Source organism: Oncorhynchus mykiss, chromosome 10 (assembly GCF_013265735.2).
Source record: "Oncorhynchus mykiss isolate Arlee chromosome 10, USDA_OmykA_1.1, whole genome shotgun sequence".
NCBI lineage: Eukaryota > Metazoa > Chordata > Actinopteri > Salmoniformes > Salmonidae > Oncorhynchus > Oncorhynchus mykiss.
In genome coordinates, this window is record NC_048574.1 from 52,376,563 (window position 1) to 52,397,326 (window position 20,764).

Here is a 20,764-nt window from a genome sequence, read left to right on the forward strand (position 1 = left end):
ATTTCCTCCCCCAAAACGGGCGCTGAGAACTTGGAAACAGTCAAAGTTCCATGATCCAGTGCAACACATTGGTCGTGGCAGACAGTGAGCCTCGCGTGAAGTGCCATCTGAAGGGGCAAGATGCCACCTTGTGGACAGGGAGAGTGATTATTTTTTCAATTCCCACCACTCTTGACAACCGTCTGTCTGAATGTGGAGAAGGGACACCTTTCATTAAACTCACAACCCTTTTGACACCCATGAACACTTTGGAACTTGGGTTGAAAATGTTTTGTTTATGTGCCAAGGTTTGCCTAAAGCCCCGGTCCACTCTGGGTACAAGGGCTCCTACGATCTGTGATGTACCCCGATTGGCAGTGCCCAGTGCTGAACACACACACACATACAATTTCATTATCATGGAGGTTACCCTACTGGCCAGTCATAGGTACTGGTGACAAAGCGCCTAGTAACCTAGCTGGGAATGGGACAGACAGCTTCTGTGGTAACAGATAGGGGAGATTTGTAATTTAATCTAATTCCCAGGAATTAAAAGTATTGAGCTGGAGACAGACAGCTCATTACAGAGTTCATATGAACTACAGAGACTGTGTGTGGAATAATAGCAGAGTCATGTCCAACCTGCACGTTCCCTCGACTCCGCTACCAACATCCAATTGCCTATAGAGCCCATTACATGTATCACTAGACACCGCATAGGGACTAATGAGCCACAGGCACGAATCAGCAATGAATCTCAGTAATAACCCAACTATTGGGGAGGGGTACCTCCTTGTGGATAGAGAATGATTTGCCCAACTTATTACTCTCACCCAGGGGAGATTGATATACCCCTTGGACCCTGTAAACACCATGGAACACGGGGTAACAATGAGGGGCATTAAACTTGGACAAGCTTCCAACATACAGTACGTTGTGCTTCCATGAGACTGTATAGCCTAAATAAAGGCCGTCTCCCTTACAAGCATACAGGACTCCAGTAATGGCTGACGTAGTACCCTGTTTGGCCGTAACCAAATATGGGGGCACTGTTGTCACAGTAATGCTTTTGTGGAGGGGCGCACCAGTCGCTCAGACCTGTGCTCAGTCCCGTGCCCCTTGTGGCTGCTTCCTCACCTGAGGTGCACGCAAGCACCGCTTCCTCCATGCCCTCCAACTCCAGGATTTGGAAATAGGAATGGGGTTCCCATAACATCGTGGGAAAGTTAGTAAGTCAGGCATGTTAGCCGACATAAACCAGTATACTTTTTAGTCTAAGCTAGGCTACCTAGTCTCGTTGACCGCAGTCTCAAAGAGCATAACAGTGCTTGCTTAGCTAACCTGGTCTCGAAAGTCTACGTAGGACTGGATCATGAATGTGGGACCGGACCCTTCATCAACAAGTCTGGGAAGAGAGGCAAGCGGTGCTTGTCCAAGGCAGACACAGGTTGCGGGTGTGTGCCCACTGAACCTGGCCGCCCTCTCTCTTCGAGTAGCCTCCCACAACCGGAGACAGAATGCACAGGAGCTGGGTTGAGCGAGGGCACCTACCAGCATAGCCCTCTCTAGAATGTTACAGGCTTGTCAAGAGAACCTGAGCCGTGGACTAGGGGAACAGAGCCAGCTGCGGACAAGTCACTGTTACTGGCACCATCTCCTAGTCTCTCACACAAACTGATTCAAGCGAGAGCAGCCAGAGCACGCACCGAGCCGAGACATACAAGACAACACACTTGAGTATCTTTTTATTCATTTGGGCATGGTCGCCAACCCAAACCCGGCTTGTTAGCCTTCATCGTTTCAGTCGCGTTAGCCATCTTACTCATTGCTACAGCCAGGCCGAACGATCAAAAAAATTATACATTGGTTTGTGGTTGGGAAACTAAGAGAACAAATACAAACTCCAGCACACAATGTCCAGGGGGTGAGCACGCGCTTCCACAAAGGGACAGTTTAGTTGGTGCAAAGTCAGATAGTCTCACGGAATGTTTGTTTTTAGTAGTGTGAATCATTCCTGCTCATATCGAGGTGAAGAGCGGAAGAATTGATGGAATTGATCCAAATATCAGGCTTATCACCTGTGGAAGGCGGGACTTTCAGTCTAAGTCGCGAGAGTACAACTCCCCATAGTTATGTTTTACCGAGAGTACTGACTGAAAGGGAACTACTGTATCTACAGAAAGACAGTTGATATGATCAGTTGATAGCTGATGTTGCACACACTGTTTTTAACTCTAAACCTTTTATGGCTACCAGTCTACCATACACATAAAATGCTCTATGTCACAGCAGTGACTGTGTGGACTGCTATGTAGACTCCACCTGCTCATCTCTACTCCACTCTAGTCTCTACACTTGAATTTAAGTAATTGTCTCCCATTACAAACATATCCAGTGAGCTGTCTCAACCACAAACGGAAGCAGACAAACATTTAGCATAACCCTCCATTACCACCTACTTCATCCATCTAGGATGTTGTTTTAGAAACCTAAACCATATCCTATGGTAAAGTTAAACAAGGCAACAGTAAACATGTCGTCCCCCACGAAGGATGCAGCATCCTTGGGCCAATCAGTGTAATCTTGTAAATGACAGATCTCTATGGCAAGATGCATCATTCACCCATATTTCATCAGAATTGGTTTAATGGTGTCTGAGATATCACCTGGGTTAGCTAGATTCATATCCCTGAGCATGTGTGCCAAATTCCATCACTCAATCGAACAGATCAGGAGATATAAACATGTGCCTGTTATAGCACGACCGTGTGATCAATAAGAATGTTCTTCAAAATATTGAGTCTTGGAGGTTTGATGTGTACCAAATTTTGTTACAATACCAATATCATTGGCTGATTTATAAGCACTTGTGTGCCAGACCTTGCCCACGTAAATGTTTATTGGTCAATAGCAGCCATGTTTTAGATTGTAGTCTGTAAAATATTGTATTAAGAGGCTAATTTGTTCCGCGTGAGGAGAGGGACCTATGTAACGAATTGCATGACTTTAGGTTATATAGGGTGAGGGGTGTGACCTTTCAAATGTAGCATTTTCAATGATGTTATATAGCGCCACCATTTTTCCAGTCAGTCAGTGTAATTTTGTAAATGCGGATCTCTATCCAAGACGCATCATTCACCGAAGTTTAGTCTAAATCGAGCCAGTGCTGTCTGAGATATCGCGTGAGACTAACTTACGAACGCAGTAAAGTACTAACAGACAGAGACAGATCCACATTGTGGGGAACAACTCCTAAAGCAAACAATAAATGATGATTACTTTGTTCTGGTTATCTGGCAGTTTTATGGTTTCTATGGCTAAAGAGTAGATAAGGAACACACCTTAAAACACCTTCTCTCCTTCCCCCTCAAAAATGCTATCTGAGGACAACAACTTTTCTAAAGCCTCTGTCTATTTCTCTCCCTCTCATGCATGTTCTGCATTTTATCAGGGAGATTGCAAGAAAAGACAGAGCTAGTGTGAATTTCAGGAATCATTTCTCACAATACGATAGTTATTGGAGATAGTATGACAGAATCCTTGGTTATGCTCAGTTGATGAAAATAGTTGTTTTATCTTTACTTCATAATTTTTTTCTTTATTTAACTAGGGAACTCAGTTAAGAACAAATTCTTATTTACAATGACGGCCTTGTTCAGGGGCAGAACAACAGTTTTTTCCTTGGCAGCTCAGGGATTCGATCTAGCAACCTTTCAGTTACTGGCTCTACCCACTAGGCTACCTGCCGCCCCGGTGATATTACTGTAGTATTACAGTGGTACTACCTGTTGCTTTCCCCCTTATAATCTTGTCCATAGAACTTTAGAGTAATTAAGCAAAATAGGCTAAAAGCATTTTTCTCCCACTGTGTCTCCCTCGGTCTCTCTGTGATGTCATATCAGCCCAGGCAGCTGGGTAATGCCACATGGGCATCTCTGACAATCCTCTCCAGTGTTGGATTCTCAGAGAGCCAATAGCATGGAGAACAGAGTATCCTCCTGTCCTGTTCACCACTGGCTCTGGCCACTGGCTCCTTAACCCTGTCTTACCCTGCCTTACCACCCAGCACACAACACAGCAACAGTAGTCAACAGACCCATCCACACAGAGGAATGGACTGAAGAACTCAGACACAGAGGGACAGGGAGCATTGGACAGTGTAATGTGTCACACAGATAGTCTCATACACACAGACACAGAAACACACACACTCCTACACAGCACAGGCCACTCTGATCTCATACAGTGCACACACCCATGTGGGAGAGATGTCTCATGCTTGTAAACGCTGGGCCTTCCTCTGTAACGTGTGATTACGGGGGCAATTATGCCACGGGCTGCTAGAAATAGACCTAGCCAGCCACACAGTCTGGGCTCTGCTCTGGGCTGATCCCTGCTCAACCTTTCACAGTAAAGAGAAATGAAATTAAGAAAGAGAGAGACAAGGGGACATTGGAAAACGGAGAAAAACTTGGATACTGCACATCTAAAAAGCACATGTATGGAGTGGTGCTGTAATAGAACATGTACAGGATTTAAATGAATTGACTGCTGAGTTATATCAATGATCCCCGATGTATAAAAGGCCAATACTGTTAACATGTCAAAAACTTCAGCGGGTATAGCAGACAATCACTCACCATCTCCACTCGTAGGGAAGACAAGTTGCAGTAAAGTTTGTGTAATTTCTGTAATATATTCCACAGAGCAGTCGCAGCAGCGAAGCGGACACATGGTTGTTTACGTCTAACCTCTCGTTCACTTCAGTCACTCACTAAGCTGAACTCTAGGGGGCCCCAGGGTGCAACGTTACACCCTCGTCATTAATGACTGGGGGGCAACAACATCAGAGGTGTCCTCCGAAGTAGATATGCCGTCAGGTCAAAGGTTGTACCTCCCAGGACTTCCCTAAACTTCCTACTCAGACACCCTGAGTAACCCTCGGGTGTAATTTAAAGTTCAGCGCCAACATCTGTGGTCTAAACACACACAGAACAAATAGCCATGAGGTCAAGTCTAAAGGAGAGAGAGAGAGAGAGAGTGAACTTGACCTAACCCAATCTGTTCCTCATCCAGACAGTCCTACCATTGATCGGGGAGAGTTGAGGCAGGACAGATGAGCCCAGCTGGAGAGCCCAACAGCCCAACTCTGCTTTGCTATGGATACGAACCACTAATAACACTGAACATTCAGTGTTTCCAGTGTTTTTATAAAAGCAGACATTGACAGTCACAGGAGGTCGGGGACCCACAGTGGAAATACGTGGAGTAGTAGCGTAGGCGCAGGAAGAGGAGGAGACAGAAAAGAGGGAAAAGACCTTGAGTCATAAGTGGAATTCCACCAGGCAGCTTCCTGCTGTTGGTCTCTGTATTGTTGGCAAAACAAAGGGGGGGGGGGGTCCAAACTGGAAATGTGGTAATATTTGCGAATTTTCAGGACCATTTGGGAATTGTTTTATATGACATAGATGATCATTGTAGCTTTGATAATGACATGCGTATAGAGATACAACTATCTTTCCATAGGATGTGAGAGAATGTATGAGCCTGTTGTTGTGATGTCCCTCAGGAACAATCAGAGAGAGAGAGAGTCCACTATCTCTGATCTCTCATGTCTTTTCCCATGGTCAAGCCCAAAGGAGTGATGTAACAAATGGAGTACAGATGATGGATCATAAAAACATAAACAAATAAAGGCAGACAACCAAGTAACCAGATGGAATGGATTCCTCCAGGATCCGGCCTAGAGAGCAGGGCTGTTTCCTGTGAGCCAACCCAGGGACATGGAAGTCTCTTGGGAATGGTGAAGTGGATGCTCCAGCTGGACCTCGAGAAACCTTTCACTAAACATCCACCTTCAGTCTGCAATTAACATCTATGGGGATTTTTATAGATATGTCTAGTATGTTAAATAGTGGGAGTACAGCTTAGCTATTAAAGAGGTGGAACTTAGAGATAGATACAGTGGGGAGAACCAGTAGTTGATACACTGCCGATTTTGCAGGTTTTCCTACTTACAAAGCATGAGAGGTCTGTAATTGTTTTTCATAGGTACACTTCAACTGTGAGAGACAAAAATCCAGAAAATCACATTGTATTAATTTGATTAATTTGCATTTTATTGCATGACATAAGTATTTGATACATCAGAAAAGCATAACTTAATATTTGGTACAGAAACCTTTGTTTGCAATTACAGAGATCATACGTTTCCTGTAGTTCTTGACCAGGTTTGCACACACTGTAGCAGGGATTTTGGCCCACTCGTCCGTACAGACCTTCTCCAGATCTTTCAGGTTTCGGGGCTGTTGCTGGGCAATACGGGCTTTCAGCTCCCTCCAAAGATTTTCTATTGGGTTCAGGTCTGGAGACTGGCTAGGCCACTCCAGGACCTTGAGATGCTTCTTACGGAGCAACTCCTTAGTTGCCCTGGCTGTGTGTTTCGGGTCGTTGACATGCTGCAGCCATGACCCATCTTCAATGCTCTTACTGATGGAACGGTTGTTGGTCAAGATCTCGCGATATATGGCCCCCTCCATCCTCCCCTCAATACGGTGCAGTCGTCCTGTCCCCTTTGCAGAAAAGCATCCCCAAAGAATGAGGTTTCCACCTCCGTGCTTCACGGTTGGGATGGTGTTCTTGGGGTTGTACTCATCCTTCTTCTTCCTCCAAACACGGTGAGTGGAGTTTAGACCAAAAAGCTCTAATTTTGTCTCATCAGACCACATCATCTTCTCCCATTCCTCCTCTGGATCTTCCAGATGGTCATTGGCAAACTTCAGACAGGCCTGGACATGCGCTGGCTTGAGCAGGGGGACCTTGCGTGCGCTGCAGGATTTTAATCCATGACGGCGTAATGTGTTACTAATGGTATTCTTTGAGACTGTGGTCCCAGCTCTCTTCAGGTCATTGACCAGGTCCTGCCGTGTAGTTCTGGGCTGATCCCTCACCTTCCTCATGATCATTGATGCCCCACGAGGTGAGATCTTGCACGGAGCCCCAGACTGAGGGGGATTGACCGTCATCTTGAACTTCTTCCATTTTCTAATAATTGCGCCAACAGTTGTTGCCTTCTCACTAAGCTGCTTGCCTATTGTCCTGTAGCCCATCCCAGCCTTGTGCAGGTCTACAATTTTAGCCCTGATGTCCTTCCACATCTCTCTGGTGTTGGCCATTGTGGAGAGGTTGGAGTGTGTTTGATTGAGTGTGTGGACGGTTGTCTTTTATACAGGTAACGAGTTCAAACAGGTGCAGTTAATACAGGTAATGAGTGGAGAACAGGAGGGCTTCTTAAAGGAAAACTAACAGGTCTGTGAGAGCCGGAATTCTTACTGGTTGGTAGGTGATCAAATACTTATGTCTTGCAATAAAATGCAAATGTATTACTTAAAAATCATACAATATGATTTTCTGGATTTTTGTTTTAGATTCCGTCTCTCACAGTTGAAGTGTACCTATGATAAAAATGACAGACCTCTACATGCTTTGGAAGTAGGAAAACCTGCAAAATCGGCAGTGTATCAAATACGTGTTCTCCCCACTGTAAGTACTGTAGAAGGAGTACTATGTTCATTTGATACGGAACTTTCATAAGAGGTTCAAAGTCCCAAAAGAAGAATTCAAAGACATGTTATCAGGGCCAGATTACCGAACGGGCATGCAGGGCATGTGACCCATTCCCTCAGATTAGGGCTAGCACAATTATTGTCAAATAACTTTACAAATGCATTTTTATTACATTTTATTTGTTTGGTACTTTTAAACCCTTTTTCTCCACAATTTCGTGATATCCAAATTGGTAGTTACAATCTTGTCCCATCGCTGCAACTCCCGTACGGACTCGGGAGAGGTGAAGGTTGGCAGCCATACATCCTCTGGAACACAACCCCGCCAAGCCACACTACTTCTTGACACACTGCTTGCTTAAACCGAAAACCAGCCGTTCCAATGTGTCGATGGAAACACCGTACAGCTGGTGACCGAAGTCAGCGCACATGCACCCGGCCGCCACAAGGAGTCGCTAGAGAGCGAAGGGACAAGGAGATCCCAGCCTGCCAAATCCTCCCTTAACCTGGACGATGCTGGGCCTCCTCATGGGTCTCCCGGTCGCGGCCGGCGGCGATACGGGATCGAATCCGGATCTGTAGTGACGCCTCTAGCACTACGATGCAGTGCCTTAGACCACAGCGCCACTCGGGAGATCATAAAATAATTTAACCAGCAATTATGGACAATAACTGTGAACCCCCCAAAAATCTACATAATCATCTTAATACATTCATTTTAGGAGAAGGGGGGGCTTCAATGTTATATTCAAGTAGATATACAGTAGTTTATCCAATAGCCAGGAAGTGGGAAATTGGTAATCATTTTAAGAGCAGAACGGCGCGGTTGGGAAGAAAGGTTTAATTTCCAAAAGTTCCAAGTGTTCATTCATCATTTGTTTTGGAGACAGGGGTGTCACCGAAGCAGTGTTTTATTCATTAGGTATGTCATAGCTCATTTTCAAAAGATGCATTATGATGCATTACAATCTTAAAATGTTTTTCAACAAAAATGTAAAATATGACAATAACCGAGGCCATTTGCATGACAATTAATCGTTACCCAAAATTCCATAATCGTCACAGCCCTACCCCAGACAGCATATGATAGCAAAATGTGTAGAATTGCAGGAAATTATTCTTGAAACTGCACATTTTTCTGTCAGCCTCATGGTATGTGTAGAATAGTAGGACATTATCTTTTAAACTGCAAAATCTTCTTTTAGCCTCTTAACAAAATAGGATTATAAAACTGCACATTTTTCCTCTCTGCAACGTTGCAAAAGTTGTTGAAATGCAGTAAATTAGCTGAGTCCCAAATGCAGTAGTCCAGCCCTATATTTTATAGTTCAAAGTTACCAATCAAAAATTCCAATCTATTATTACTGACTCCTTGGAGACCTCTGGATCTTAATTCAAAGTGTTGGGTATAAGATCAGTCTCTGAGATTCCAGCTTTTCCCACCACAAATGCTCACCATAAAGTCTGGGTCTGGGGCACATTATCAGTAGAGGATAGCATGTCCTCGCGTGACCACACTTCTCCTCAGTTCAGACCTGGGTTCAAACACTATTTGAAACAATTCCCAACACTTGTTCGAGCTTGCCTGACTTAGTTGACCAATACAAGAGATCCAAAACTGTAAACCCAGACCATCTGCAGGCATTCCAGACCCGCTAGAGAAAACGCTCAAAGTATTTGAACGATTTCAAATAGAATTTGAACCCAGGTCTGCTTCCGTGAAAAAGTATGGTTGCCCCACTGCATGGTGTGCCAGTGTGTCTGAATACCATAGCCTCATAGCCTCGGGTCTGGAAGCTACACTTATACTGGGGATGAGTCAGTCTTTCTCTGGCAACACAACATGTTCTTCTCGGCCAGTGTGTGTGTGTGTGTGTGTGTGTGTGTGTGTGTGTGTCCATGTTTATGTGCAAGTATGTGAGAAGGCCAGTTGCCTCCCTGGCAATGGCGCATGATGGAATGTGTGTTTGTTCAAAGGAAGGCTTGGACAGGGGGAAATGGGATGGTAGAACATTGGGAACACATTATTCTACTGTTGCACATTTTTGGGTTCCAAATGTTTCGTTGTGTATTATGTTGTCACGCTTCGCTTTTCCTATCCACAGATTCAGAGGGCTCCACATGTTCCAGTCACTTTCCTTTGGCAGTGAGAGCTCTTTTCACTTTGGAGATTATGAGGCATACTGTGAATAGAGTCAGCATTAAAGCACTTAAGCATGCACACTCTCACTGAGTCTGGGAAGGTAGGGGTCCGGGGAACACAGGTGGGATGGGAGTTGTGGTTGGATCAAGCGTAAACAGGGAACACATTCATGAACATTAACTCAGCTGTCTCCAGATAGCCATTGAGAAACAATGAAAAGAAAACCATTTAGAATCAATAAAAAAATATGCTGTACACCGAGTATACCAAACATTAGGAACACCTTCCTAATAATGAGTTGCCCATTCACCCTCTGAATGACACACATACATTTCTCAATTGTCTCAAGACTTAAAATCCTTCTTTAACTTGTCTCCTCCACTTCATCTACACCATTTGAAGTGGATTTATGAATTGACATCAATATGGGATCATTCACCTGATCAGTCTGTCATGGAAAGAGCATGTGTTCTTAATGTTTTGTATACTCAGTGTATTTTATATTCCCAACCCAACACAGCTACTATAAGGATTGCACACCTGGTTATATTTCTAGACAGCGGTGAGCAGTGACTTAGTGAGTACTAAATGGAGACAGACTTGGCCAAGAGCAGTTGTTATTTCCACCTAAACTGGAGCACATTCAGATGACTACAGTTCTCCTGCTTCGCCACTGAAACCCATAATCCAGCTGCTTCAATTCAATTAGCTTCAGGCAAGTTTCTATTCAGTGAATAAACAAGAAGTTGTGAGAAGTGGAAAAAATGTGTGAAAATGTATTTGTTTAAATTTCACCATCGCAACCACTGTACCATCACTGAATAGGCAACATCATCTTACGAACTCGCTAGATGTCTTTACACTCTGCCAATTTATACCCAAGTTCAATGATCTACTACTACATGCAAAATAGCTCTCACAAAACAAGACACATCACATCACATTCACCCGGGTAAAGTAGGTGTAATGTTTCCAACAGTGACTCCAGCCCTCATCTCTCTTTCTCTTATGCTGTTTCTCTCTGGTGGAATTCATGAACACACACACAAAAAAATGAACAAACACACACTTCAACTTTTTACAATACATATGGCTTCTAATCCACACGTAGTGATTCTGTCCCAATGGTGGGAGCACAGCAGTTCAGAAAGACAAGTTCTTATTTTTCAGCATTTTACTAAAATAACATTGCACACTCACTACACACTCAAATGTGATGATTCAAGAATTTAAAGCTGCAGCAAATTACCGAAGTGCCAATGAAGCAGCTTGATCTCCCACACATGAAAGCCTCCATTCACTGAGCCTGCTGGGTTTGGCCCAGAATCACATTGGCTTACTTACACATACACGGAGGCACGCACACACACACACACCTGTGCTCTCTAGTCCTCCACCAATATCCGGCCATGAGAGTTCAACAGCTGTGTTTCTTGGCTATTATAGTGCACATGTGTAACTTGGACTAGCACAAACATGGCACTCATACTATAATCGCACCATACATCTGATCTGAGCATTCAGAGTTTCAGAAATGTCAATGCCACCAGACATTCCTGGTTGATCTTCCACAATTATAAATATGAGCGCTCAATTGGTGGAGCTCTGTGGTCTACTCCTACTGTGATGGTCAGCACACACACACACAGTGCAGGAATAAGTGGGCCATGTGAGACTAGGACCCCTGACACACACTGGTACAATAGATCCATTATCCTTCTGCTTGAGGTAAGACAAAGCCACCACTCTATCCCAGCTCTGCTCCCTCTGCATTACACACTGCAATATTAGTATAGCGTGCTGTCTAGTATCGCCATTTCTACCCTTTCCTCTATGTGTGACTAACCAAAAGTATGCATGATCTACTGCTTGTATCCAGTGATGAGTAAATATGACATTTCCCTCCTAAGTTTTTCCATTTCCCGACACTTTCTCTCTTTACATTTTTCCTAATTTTTTCCCCTCAATCTCAATCTCACTCATAAACTCATTCTGCTGTAAGATAGCAAACTAAGGGGAAAAATACCCTTTTGATGCTTACAAGCACTGAAAGACAGGTTGCACGGAGTGTACAAAACATTAGGACACCTGTTCTTTCCATTACATAGACTGACCAGGTGAAAGCGATGATCCCTTATTGGTGTCACCTGTTAAATCCACTTCAATCAGTGTAGATGAAGGGGAGGTGACAGGCAAAATAAGGATTGAGGCAATTGAGATATGGAATGTGTGTGTGCCATTCAGAGGGTGAATGGGCAAGACAAAGGATGCAAGTGCCTTTGAACAGGGTATGGTAGTAGGTGCATGCGCATCAGTTTGAGTGTGTCAAGAACTGCAACGCTAATGGGTTTTTCACGCTTGACAGTTTCCCGTGTCTATCAAGAATGGTCCACCACCCAAAGGTCATCCAGCCAACTTGACACAACTGTGGGAAGCATTGGAGTCAACATGGGCCAGCATCCCTGAGGAATGCTTTCGACACCTTGAAAAGTCCATGCCCTAACGAATGGAGGCTGTTCTGAGGGCAAAAGGGCTGTACATTCAGTGTGCATTTAATACCTCCTTACACAAACACAGCAAATAGAATGAAAATATAATTACCTGGTCTCAGAAGAGTTTTGTTATAGAAATGGTCAAATCAAATAGTTTTCAGAGACAAGGCATGATTCCAACATTGCATGAGAGAGAGAGAAGAGAAATGTCCTAGCTGGTGATATCCTTAGGAAGACGTATCCTGATTGTTTTTGTTATGCTGTCTCTCCAGTGAAGAGTTCACTTTAGTTTACACATTCTAAAAGTGGTTAGAGATTAACACATTGTACAGACTGTCAGACAGAGGATGGGAAAGAGACAGCCAGCCTCTTTACATATCTCTCCCTCCCTGCTCCCACCCTCTATCCCTCCCTTTTCTTACAACCACTCTTTCCCTCCCCATCTCTCTTTTCTTTTTTTTACCATTTGCATCCACCCACCCTTTCTTTCTACTCCTTTTCTTGCTCTCTCTCTCTCTACCTTCTCTCGCTCTCCCACCTCCCTTCTCTCTCCCGCTCCCTCTCTGAGCTAACACAAGGCTGTTATTTATTCTCTAGCGGAGCGGTAGCCCACTTGTTCGGACCCCTGGACCAGAGAGAGAGAGAGAGAGAGAGAGACATTTAACTGAGGATGAGACAACACATTGACACACTCAGATAAGACAGTTTGATTTGTGCCGTCACAGGGTTCCAGAGTCATATAGTCATGGGTTTCTCCTAATGACTATAACAATATAGCAATGTGCACCTCGTTTGGCATAATCTGGGTTAATTTGAGCTGTTTGACAGATTCTCTCTCCTTCTGTCAGGAGAGTTCTCCATCCCTCTTTGTAATATCTAATTTAGGAAGGAATGTATATGGTAATATCGGGAAAGGAAACATAATTTACAAAACACACCAACCGTAACTAGCCTCGCGAGCCGCCTGATGCCGCAAGCTTACATTAATGGTTCGATATCCGTGTTGCGAACCATTAATGTAAGGTCGCGAGACCAGGCGGCTCCTGAGACTAAACCATGACCACAACACAACCAGAATAACCCCAAAAGATTATGAAAACAATTTTGGAATGGTTAACAAAGTAACTTTGTGACATATGTGAATGAGAAACGGTGTGCTCTTAAATTTAGACAGCCTTGGAGAGAACGACAGTACGGAAAATATAGTTAACGCAGCAGTGGAGATTTTCACATTTTTTCCCTCAGAGATGGAAATTGTAGACTCCTGTTTCTCTTGGACATGTTGCCTAGGACGCCGTAATTGGTTCCTGCTGTCCTGGGTTTGGTTCAGTTCTGTGGTGCGTCATGCTGGTTTTGCCACAAATAAAACACAAACATTCCCTCTACCCCTTCTACTGGGTTATGGGCCTTTCTCCCTCCTATGTCTGTAATGTGCGTGGAGTATACTACATTACTAAATCTGGGGGTGAATTGTAAATAAATTAACTTTATAAACATCTTCCACTCACAGACAGCAATTAATTACCCAGAATTATTGTTATTGGTGGCAGGGAAATGTACAGTGCATTCGGAAAGTATTCAGACCCATTCCCTTTTTCCACATTTTATTACGTTACAGCCTTATTCTGAAGTGGATTAAATAAATAAAAATCCCTCATTAATCAAAACACAATACCCCATAATAACAAAGTGAAACCCGTTTAAACATTTTTGCAAATGTATTAAATATATAAAAAACAGAAATACCTTATTTACATAAGTATTCAGACCTTTTGCTATGAGACTCGAAATTGAGCTCAGGTGCATCCAGTTTCTATTGATCATCCTTGAGATGTTTCTACAACTTGATTGGAGTCCACCTGTGGAAAATTCAATTGACTGGACATGGTTTGGAAAGGCACGTCTTTATATGGTCCCACAGTCGATAGTGCATGTCAGAGAAAAAGCCAAGCCATGAGGTCGAAGGAATTGTCAGTAGAGCTCAGAGACGGGATTGTGTCGAGGCACAGATCTGGGAAAGGGTACCAAAACATTTCTGCAGTATTGAAGGTCCCCAAGAACAGTAGCCTCCATCATTCTTAAATAGAAGAAGTTTGGAACCAACCAAGACTATTCCTAGAGCTGGCCGCCCGGCCAAACTGAGCAACGGAGGAGAAGGGCCTTGGTCAGGGAGGTGACCAAGAACCCGATGGTCCCTCTGACAGAGCTCCAGAGTTCCTCTGTGGAGATGGGAGAACCTTCCCGTAGGACAACCATCTCTGCAGCACTCAACCAAATCAGGCATTTATGATATTGGCCAGATGGAAGCCACTCCTCAGAAAAAGGCACATGATGCCCAATATTCTCTGGTCTGATGAAACCAAGATTGAACTATTTGGCTTGAATGCCAAACGTCTGGAGGAAACTTTGCACCATCCTTACGGTGAAGCATGGTTGAGGCAGCATCATGCTGTGGGGATATTTTTCAGTGGCAGGGACTGGGAGACAAGTCAGGATCGAGGGAAAGATGAACGGCGCAAAGTACAGAGAGATCCTTGATGAAAACTTGCTCCAGAGCACTCAGGACCTCAGACTGGGGCGAAGGTTAGCCTTCCAACAGGACAATGACCCTAAGCACACAGCCAAGACAACGCAGAAGTGGCTTCGGGACAAATCTCTGAATGTCCTTCAGTGGCCCAGCCAGAGCCTGGACTTGATCCCGACAAAACATCTCTGGAGAGACCTGAAAATAGCTGTGCAGCAATGCTCCCCATCCAACCTGACAGAACTTGAGAGGATCTGCAGAGAAGAATGGGAGAAACTCCCTAAATACAGGTGTGCCAAGCTTTTAGCGTCATACCCAAGAAGACTCAGGGCAGTAATCGCTGCCGAAGGTGCTTCAACAAAGTACTAAGTTACGGGTCTAAATACTTATGTAAATGTGATGTTTAATTTTTTTCTTTTTTTATAAATTCGCAAAAATAAATATAGGTTTTTGCTTTGTCATTTTCAGTTATTATGTGTAGATTGATGATGGGAAAAAAATAATTTTATCAATTTTATAATTAGGCTGTAACGTAACAGAATGTGGAAAAAGTCAAGGGGTCTGAATATTTTTATGAACGCACCGAAGCTGACCATCAACACTCAATAACCATGTGGTTTATAACCCAGACAGACATGAGAGAAGTGCAACTTCGGATGTGTTACAACAAGTATCCCATCACGTAGTCTGAAGTGTTTTTGAAATTGTCTGCATATTTTATGTGAATGAGCTGTAGACAGTAGCAGTTAATCTAGTAGCCAGTAGTTCTAACAATATGTGGTCACTACTGCGTACCCAGCATGACACCCTGCATCCTAAATGGATACATAGCCCACCGGTTAACATCCAAAAACAAGGAATGGGAGAAAGTGTCTCAAAATGCACCATAGGAACTTCATTGTCTGATACCAAAACAATCACCATAACTAGCCACACATTACAATACTGCATTTCCCAGGAAACACTGCAGTCTCACCATGTCTTAACGGATGGGGTAAGGTCACAAATTGACAATAAAGTTCTACTGTATTATAAGAGCAGGAAGCCCTTTACCTCCTTTCCCATGCAGTCAAAGTTAAGCTCCCTAACTTCCAATGTACGGCCACAGGGAATAATTAGATGAAAGCTCTCATTAAGAACATGAAAGGTAGGCAGGCTAATGGAGGGGGTAGTTGTTCTAAGATGATTGGAATTTTTTGATCAATTCACAAAGAGAGCTAATTAGCACTACATTGGGGGAGTGGGGTGGGGAGGGGATGAGGTCCAGTCCGTCCAGAGGAGTGGAATTTACCAACAGCATATGACCGGTATGAACCAACACACAAGGATTTATCAAAGATATTACCCTTGGCGCCATTGTTCAGTGACTGAAAGAGCACACTCATTAATTCATCGATTTTAAAGCATAGGACTTGTAAAAACCATCAATGCATCACCATTTTTGTGTGACTGACATCTGACTGATTTCTTGATTGCCTTCAGAACAACACACAGGAGCGAGGGTATGCCTGGGAGGAATGTTATACTAGTGCCCCCTTGCGACTAAAACAATGAAGTGCAGTCCCTCTGCCAATCCTGCTTCAAACGGAGAACAGGTTCAAGTTCACTAAGGATGCATTTACACAGGCAGCCCAATTCTGATCTATTGTTTAATTATTAGCAAAATATGTGATCTATCAATCAATCAAATGTATTTATAAAGCCCTTTTAACATCAGCTGATGTCACAAAGTTCTGTACAGAAACCCAGCCTAAAATCCCAAACAGCAAGCAATGCAGATGTAGAAGCACGGTGGCTAGGAAAAACTCAGTAGAAAGGCCAGAACCTAGGAAGAAACCTAGAGAGGAACCAGGCTCTGAGGGGTGGCCAGTCCTCTGCTGGCTGTGCCGGGTGGAGATTATAACAGAACATGGCCAAGATGTTCACAGATGACCAGCAGGGTCAAATAATCACCACAGTGGTTGTAGAGGGTGCAACAGGTCAGCATCTAATTGGTCAAAATACCAAATAGTAGCAGAAGATTAGAATTGGGCTGCCTGTGAAAACACACCCTAATATCCAAACTGCTCAAAATATACTCTCCCCCTTGCTGAACCATTCTGTAGCTATGCCTTATATATTGTATGCTTATTTCTCATCCCTGTGCCAATCTGCCAGAGTCTGTTATGTAGACTAGAGGGAGTGAGGGATGAACCCAGAGCCAGTGAAGGGGAAGGAAATACTTTATAAATGAGCTCTTTATGGACCTCTTGAACTTAATGGACTTTGCTCGCTCAAGAGAAGAACGTCACATCCGTGCCAGGAAAAATATCTCCCCTGTAAAACTCATTCATTCCTTTTTGCCTGCTAAGGTTTCTAAGAAAGGCATTGTACATACCTGAGCTGAGAGGACTTGAGTACATGCTGGAAAGTACACCGTACAGGGCAGTGAAGGCAATGACAACAAAGACCTGTTATGGAGGGGACCCAGCTGATGCTGAACAGACTTGTAATTATAATGCAGCTCCTCATCATTACGGATGAAGACCAAGAGACTCAGGCAATGACGTTTGTAGCAGAACTTCGAGTTCTTCTGCCGCATCATTGGCACTCCCTACAACTCACTCCCATCTCTGTAGAGCAGACCACACAAGTCCAATGCACAAGTTTCCAACCCTTACACAGAGACAGTATGATCTGAGGAGTTTAAGGCAATCATCATCTATTGTAACAAGCCACATCACACCAGCGGTCTTTCTGGCTAGGGCTGTCAAACTATGCAAATTACACTCTCTATGACCTAAGACATTTGATATGCATATTTAGGGGAAGGGGGATACCTAGTCCGTTGTTCAACAATGTATTCAACTGAAATGTGTCTTCCGCATTTAACTCAACCCATTGATTTACTGGTATGCTAATTTGTTGTTTATGACTTACTGATGATGCACTGCCCTTAAAGTTAGGCTGAACATATCTTTTTACTTGTGTTTTATATTTATGACATTGCATTTTATGTACAGTGCCTTCAGAATGTATTCATACCGCTTGACTTATTCGACATGTTTTACAGCTTGAATTCAAAACTGATTAAAAAAATAAAACATCTTACCCATCGACACACAACACCCCATAATGAATAAATGAAAACATGTTCAGAGAAATGTTTGAAAATGTATTGGAAATGAAATACAGAAATATATAATTTATATAAGTACACCCTTGAGTCAATACTTTGTAGAATAACTTTTGGCAGCAATTACAGCTGTGAGTCTCTCTCGGTAAGTCTAAGCGCTTAACACACCTGGATTGTGCAACATTTGCCCATTATTCTTTTCAAAATTCTTCAAGCTCTAAAATTGGTTGTTTATCATTGCTAGACAACTATTTCCAGGTCTTGCCATAGATTTTCAAATAGATTTAAGTCAAAACTATAACTCTGCCACTCAGGAACATTTACTGTCTTCTTGGTAAGCAACTCCAGAGTAGATTTGGCTTTTTGTTTAGGTGATTGTCCTGCTGAAAGGTGAATTCATTTCCCAGTGTCTGGTGGACAGCAGACTGATCCAGGTATTTCCATAGGATTTTGGCTGTGCTTAGCTCCATTCTGTTTCTTTCTTATCCTGAAAAACTCCCCAGTCCTTAACGATTACAAGCATACCCATAACATGATGCAGCCACCACTATGCTTGAAAATATGGAGAGCGGTACTCAGTAATGTGTTGTATTGAATTTGCCCTAAACATAACACTTTATATTCAGGACAAAAAGTTACTTTTTAGGGGGGCAGTATTACTTTAGTGCCTTGCTGCCAACAGAATGCATCTTTTGGAATATTTTAATTCTGTACAAGCTTCCTGCTTTTCACTCTGTTAATTAAGTTAGTATTGTGGAGTAACTCATTCTATCACAGCCATTAAACTCTATAACTGTTTTAAAGTCACCATTGGCCTCATGGTGAAATCCCTGTAGTGACTGGGTGTATTAATACAACATCCACCATGCTCAAAGGATATTCAATGTCCGCTTATTTAGTTTTACCCCTGTACCAATAGGTGCCCTTCATTGCGAGGTATTGGAGAACCTCCCTGGTCTTTGTGAATGAATCTGTTTGAAATTCACTGTTCGACTGAGGGACCTTACAGATAATTGTATGTTTGGGATACAAAGATCAGGTAGTTATTCAAAAATCACGAACACTATTATTGCACACAGTGTGAGTCCATACAACTTTAATGTGAATTGTGAAGCACATTTTTACTACTGAACTTATTTAGGCTTGCCATAACAAAGGGGTTGAATAATTATTGATACAGGACATGAGCTTTACATTTTTAAATTTGTAAAAGATGTTGAAAAACATAATTCCACTTTGACATCATGGGGTATTATGTGTAGGCCAATGATCATCAAATTATCCAATATAATCCATATGTTTTAAATTCAGTCTGTACCAGAAAAATGTGAAAAAGTCAACGGGTGGGAATACTGTTAATGGCACTGTGTTTCTGCTTTTTCTGCTTTCTCCAAGATGTTGAAATAAACCTAAGCTAAATGAATAAAAATAAAATCAGGGAGAAATTATCAATGTGTTTTTAATTTTAAAGTATGCCTACTAGTACAGCTGCATCTGCACATCAGTGTATCTAGCATACAGAGGATCATATCTAAATTAAATATTTTACTGTATATACCCAATAAAACACAATATTTGTGTGATCAGTAACAAAATAAACTTGCATTGCGTAATGTGATGCCAAATAAAAAACAAATAACTTACCTTGAATCTGACCCTCTTGAGCTTTAGTCTGGGTGCTGGGTGTGAGGAGAAAGCCTCTCCTCTGTCACTGCAGTATCCTGGGATAATCATCATCTCTGTCTTTGTGCCATCATCCAACTGAGAATCACAATACATCCCCAGGTGTCTCCCCTTTAATTTTCCTTACAGGTTCACTCCACGACTGTCACACCCCAGCCACAATAAGAAATACAGAGGAAGAAAGCCAATAGTCCAAAAGAAAGAGCTTCTTCCTCAGAACTAATAACAGAGAACACTTTATTCCAGGAGAGCCCTAAGGTTGTGGCTACCATCCGACATACCTCTCTCTCTGAGACACTGTCCGTCACACACCAAACACTGAACTGTACGTCCATTAATTTCCAAAAGGCGACACACCCGCTCTCTCGTCCCACGCACTCAAAGAAGGAAGTTGCTGCCTCTCTAACCTTCTCCAGATACTAACTCCATGCATTAGTGTGTGTGTGTGAGGCGCATGGAAAACACTCCCTAGCTATAAGAAGTCTGCCTTTCTCTCATTAGAGTTGTAATATCCTGCTTTGATTTAGCTATATGCATTCAACTCAACTCACCCTCCAATCCTCCTGACTGTTTTCAGCTCTCTACGTATTCCTGATCGTGTGTCTCCATCACACACGCTACGAAAGCTGGTCAGGGAAGCCAAATCATTAATCCCTTACTTTCTCTCAAACACACACTCTCTCAAGTACAGAGCAGTAAACAGATCATTTCGACATTCATTCTCTGCCACTGAAATCCCTTTATAAAATGCACTTACGACAGAAAAGGGATGGAATAAAAGCAAAATAATGTATTTCCCCCCCAGATTCAATCAGAACTTGCCCTGTCCCTGTGGAGGGATCATCCTGTTGCTCTAGTGACCCGAATATCCTCTGTGGAGGCGGGTTGAGCTCATGGGACCGCCTGTTCAGTAGGGAGAAAATGTTTAGAAATTGAGTGAAACCGGGAGGTACTACCTGAACTTGCCCAATAGAATCACTTTCTTTTTGCAAAGCGTTCTGCTACGGTGTTGCCCTAGTGAACAGTAGACAGGGACAGGACAGCTCCCTCAAAGCTTCACCTCAAAAAGGTTCAACACATACACCATGACTGGGATTATTTGAATCATTGTGTGTACTAACTCAATTGGCCTGACCAACCAGTGCCCCCGCCCATTGGTTAACCGGGCTAACTGCATTGTGTCCCGCCACCCACCACTCTTTTACGCTACAGCTACTCTGTTTATCATATATGCATAGTCACTTTAACCATATCTACATACTC

General features: G+C 43.1%; 1 protein-coding gene across 10 annotated transcripts in view; it reads right to left on the reverse strand.

Annotated features, from left to right (window-relative positions):
- The window catches only part of phldb1a (pleckstrin homology-like domain, family B, member 1a), an 84,723-nt gene extending 64,363 nt beyond the window's left edge, over window positions 1–20,360 (reverse strand). For 2 of the 10 annotated variants that reach the window (XM_036933348.1, XM_036933338.1), the window contains exon 1: window positions 19,463–20,358. In XM_036933348.1, the coding sequence (XP_036789243.1) occupies window positions 19,463–19,597 (135 nt within the window). In that variant the 5' untranslated portion in view covers window positions 19,598–20,358. Of the gene's footprint in view, window positions 1–4,619; window positions 4,870–12,288; window positions 12,548–19,462 lie in introns of those variants that run through there. The other 8 variants (XM_036933344.1, XM_036933346.1, XM_036933345.1 and 5 more) reach the window with 8 other exon arrangements.
- Window positions 20,361–20,764: the final 404 nt, after the last annotated feature.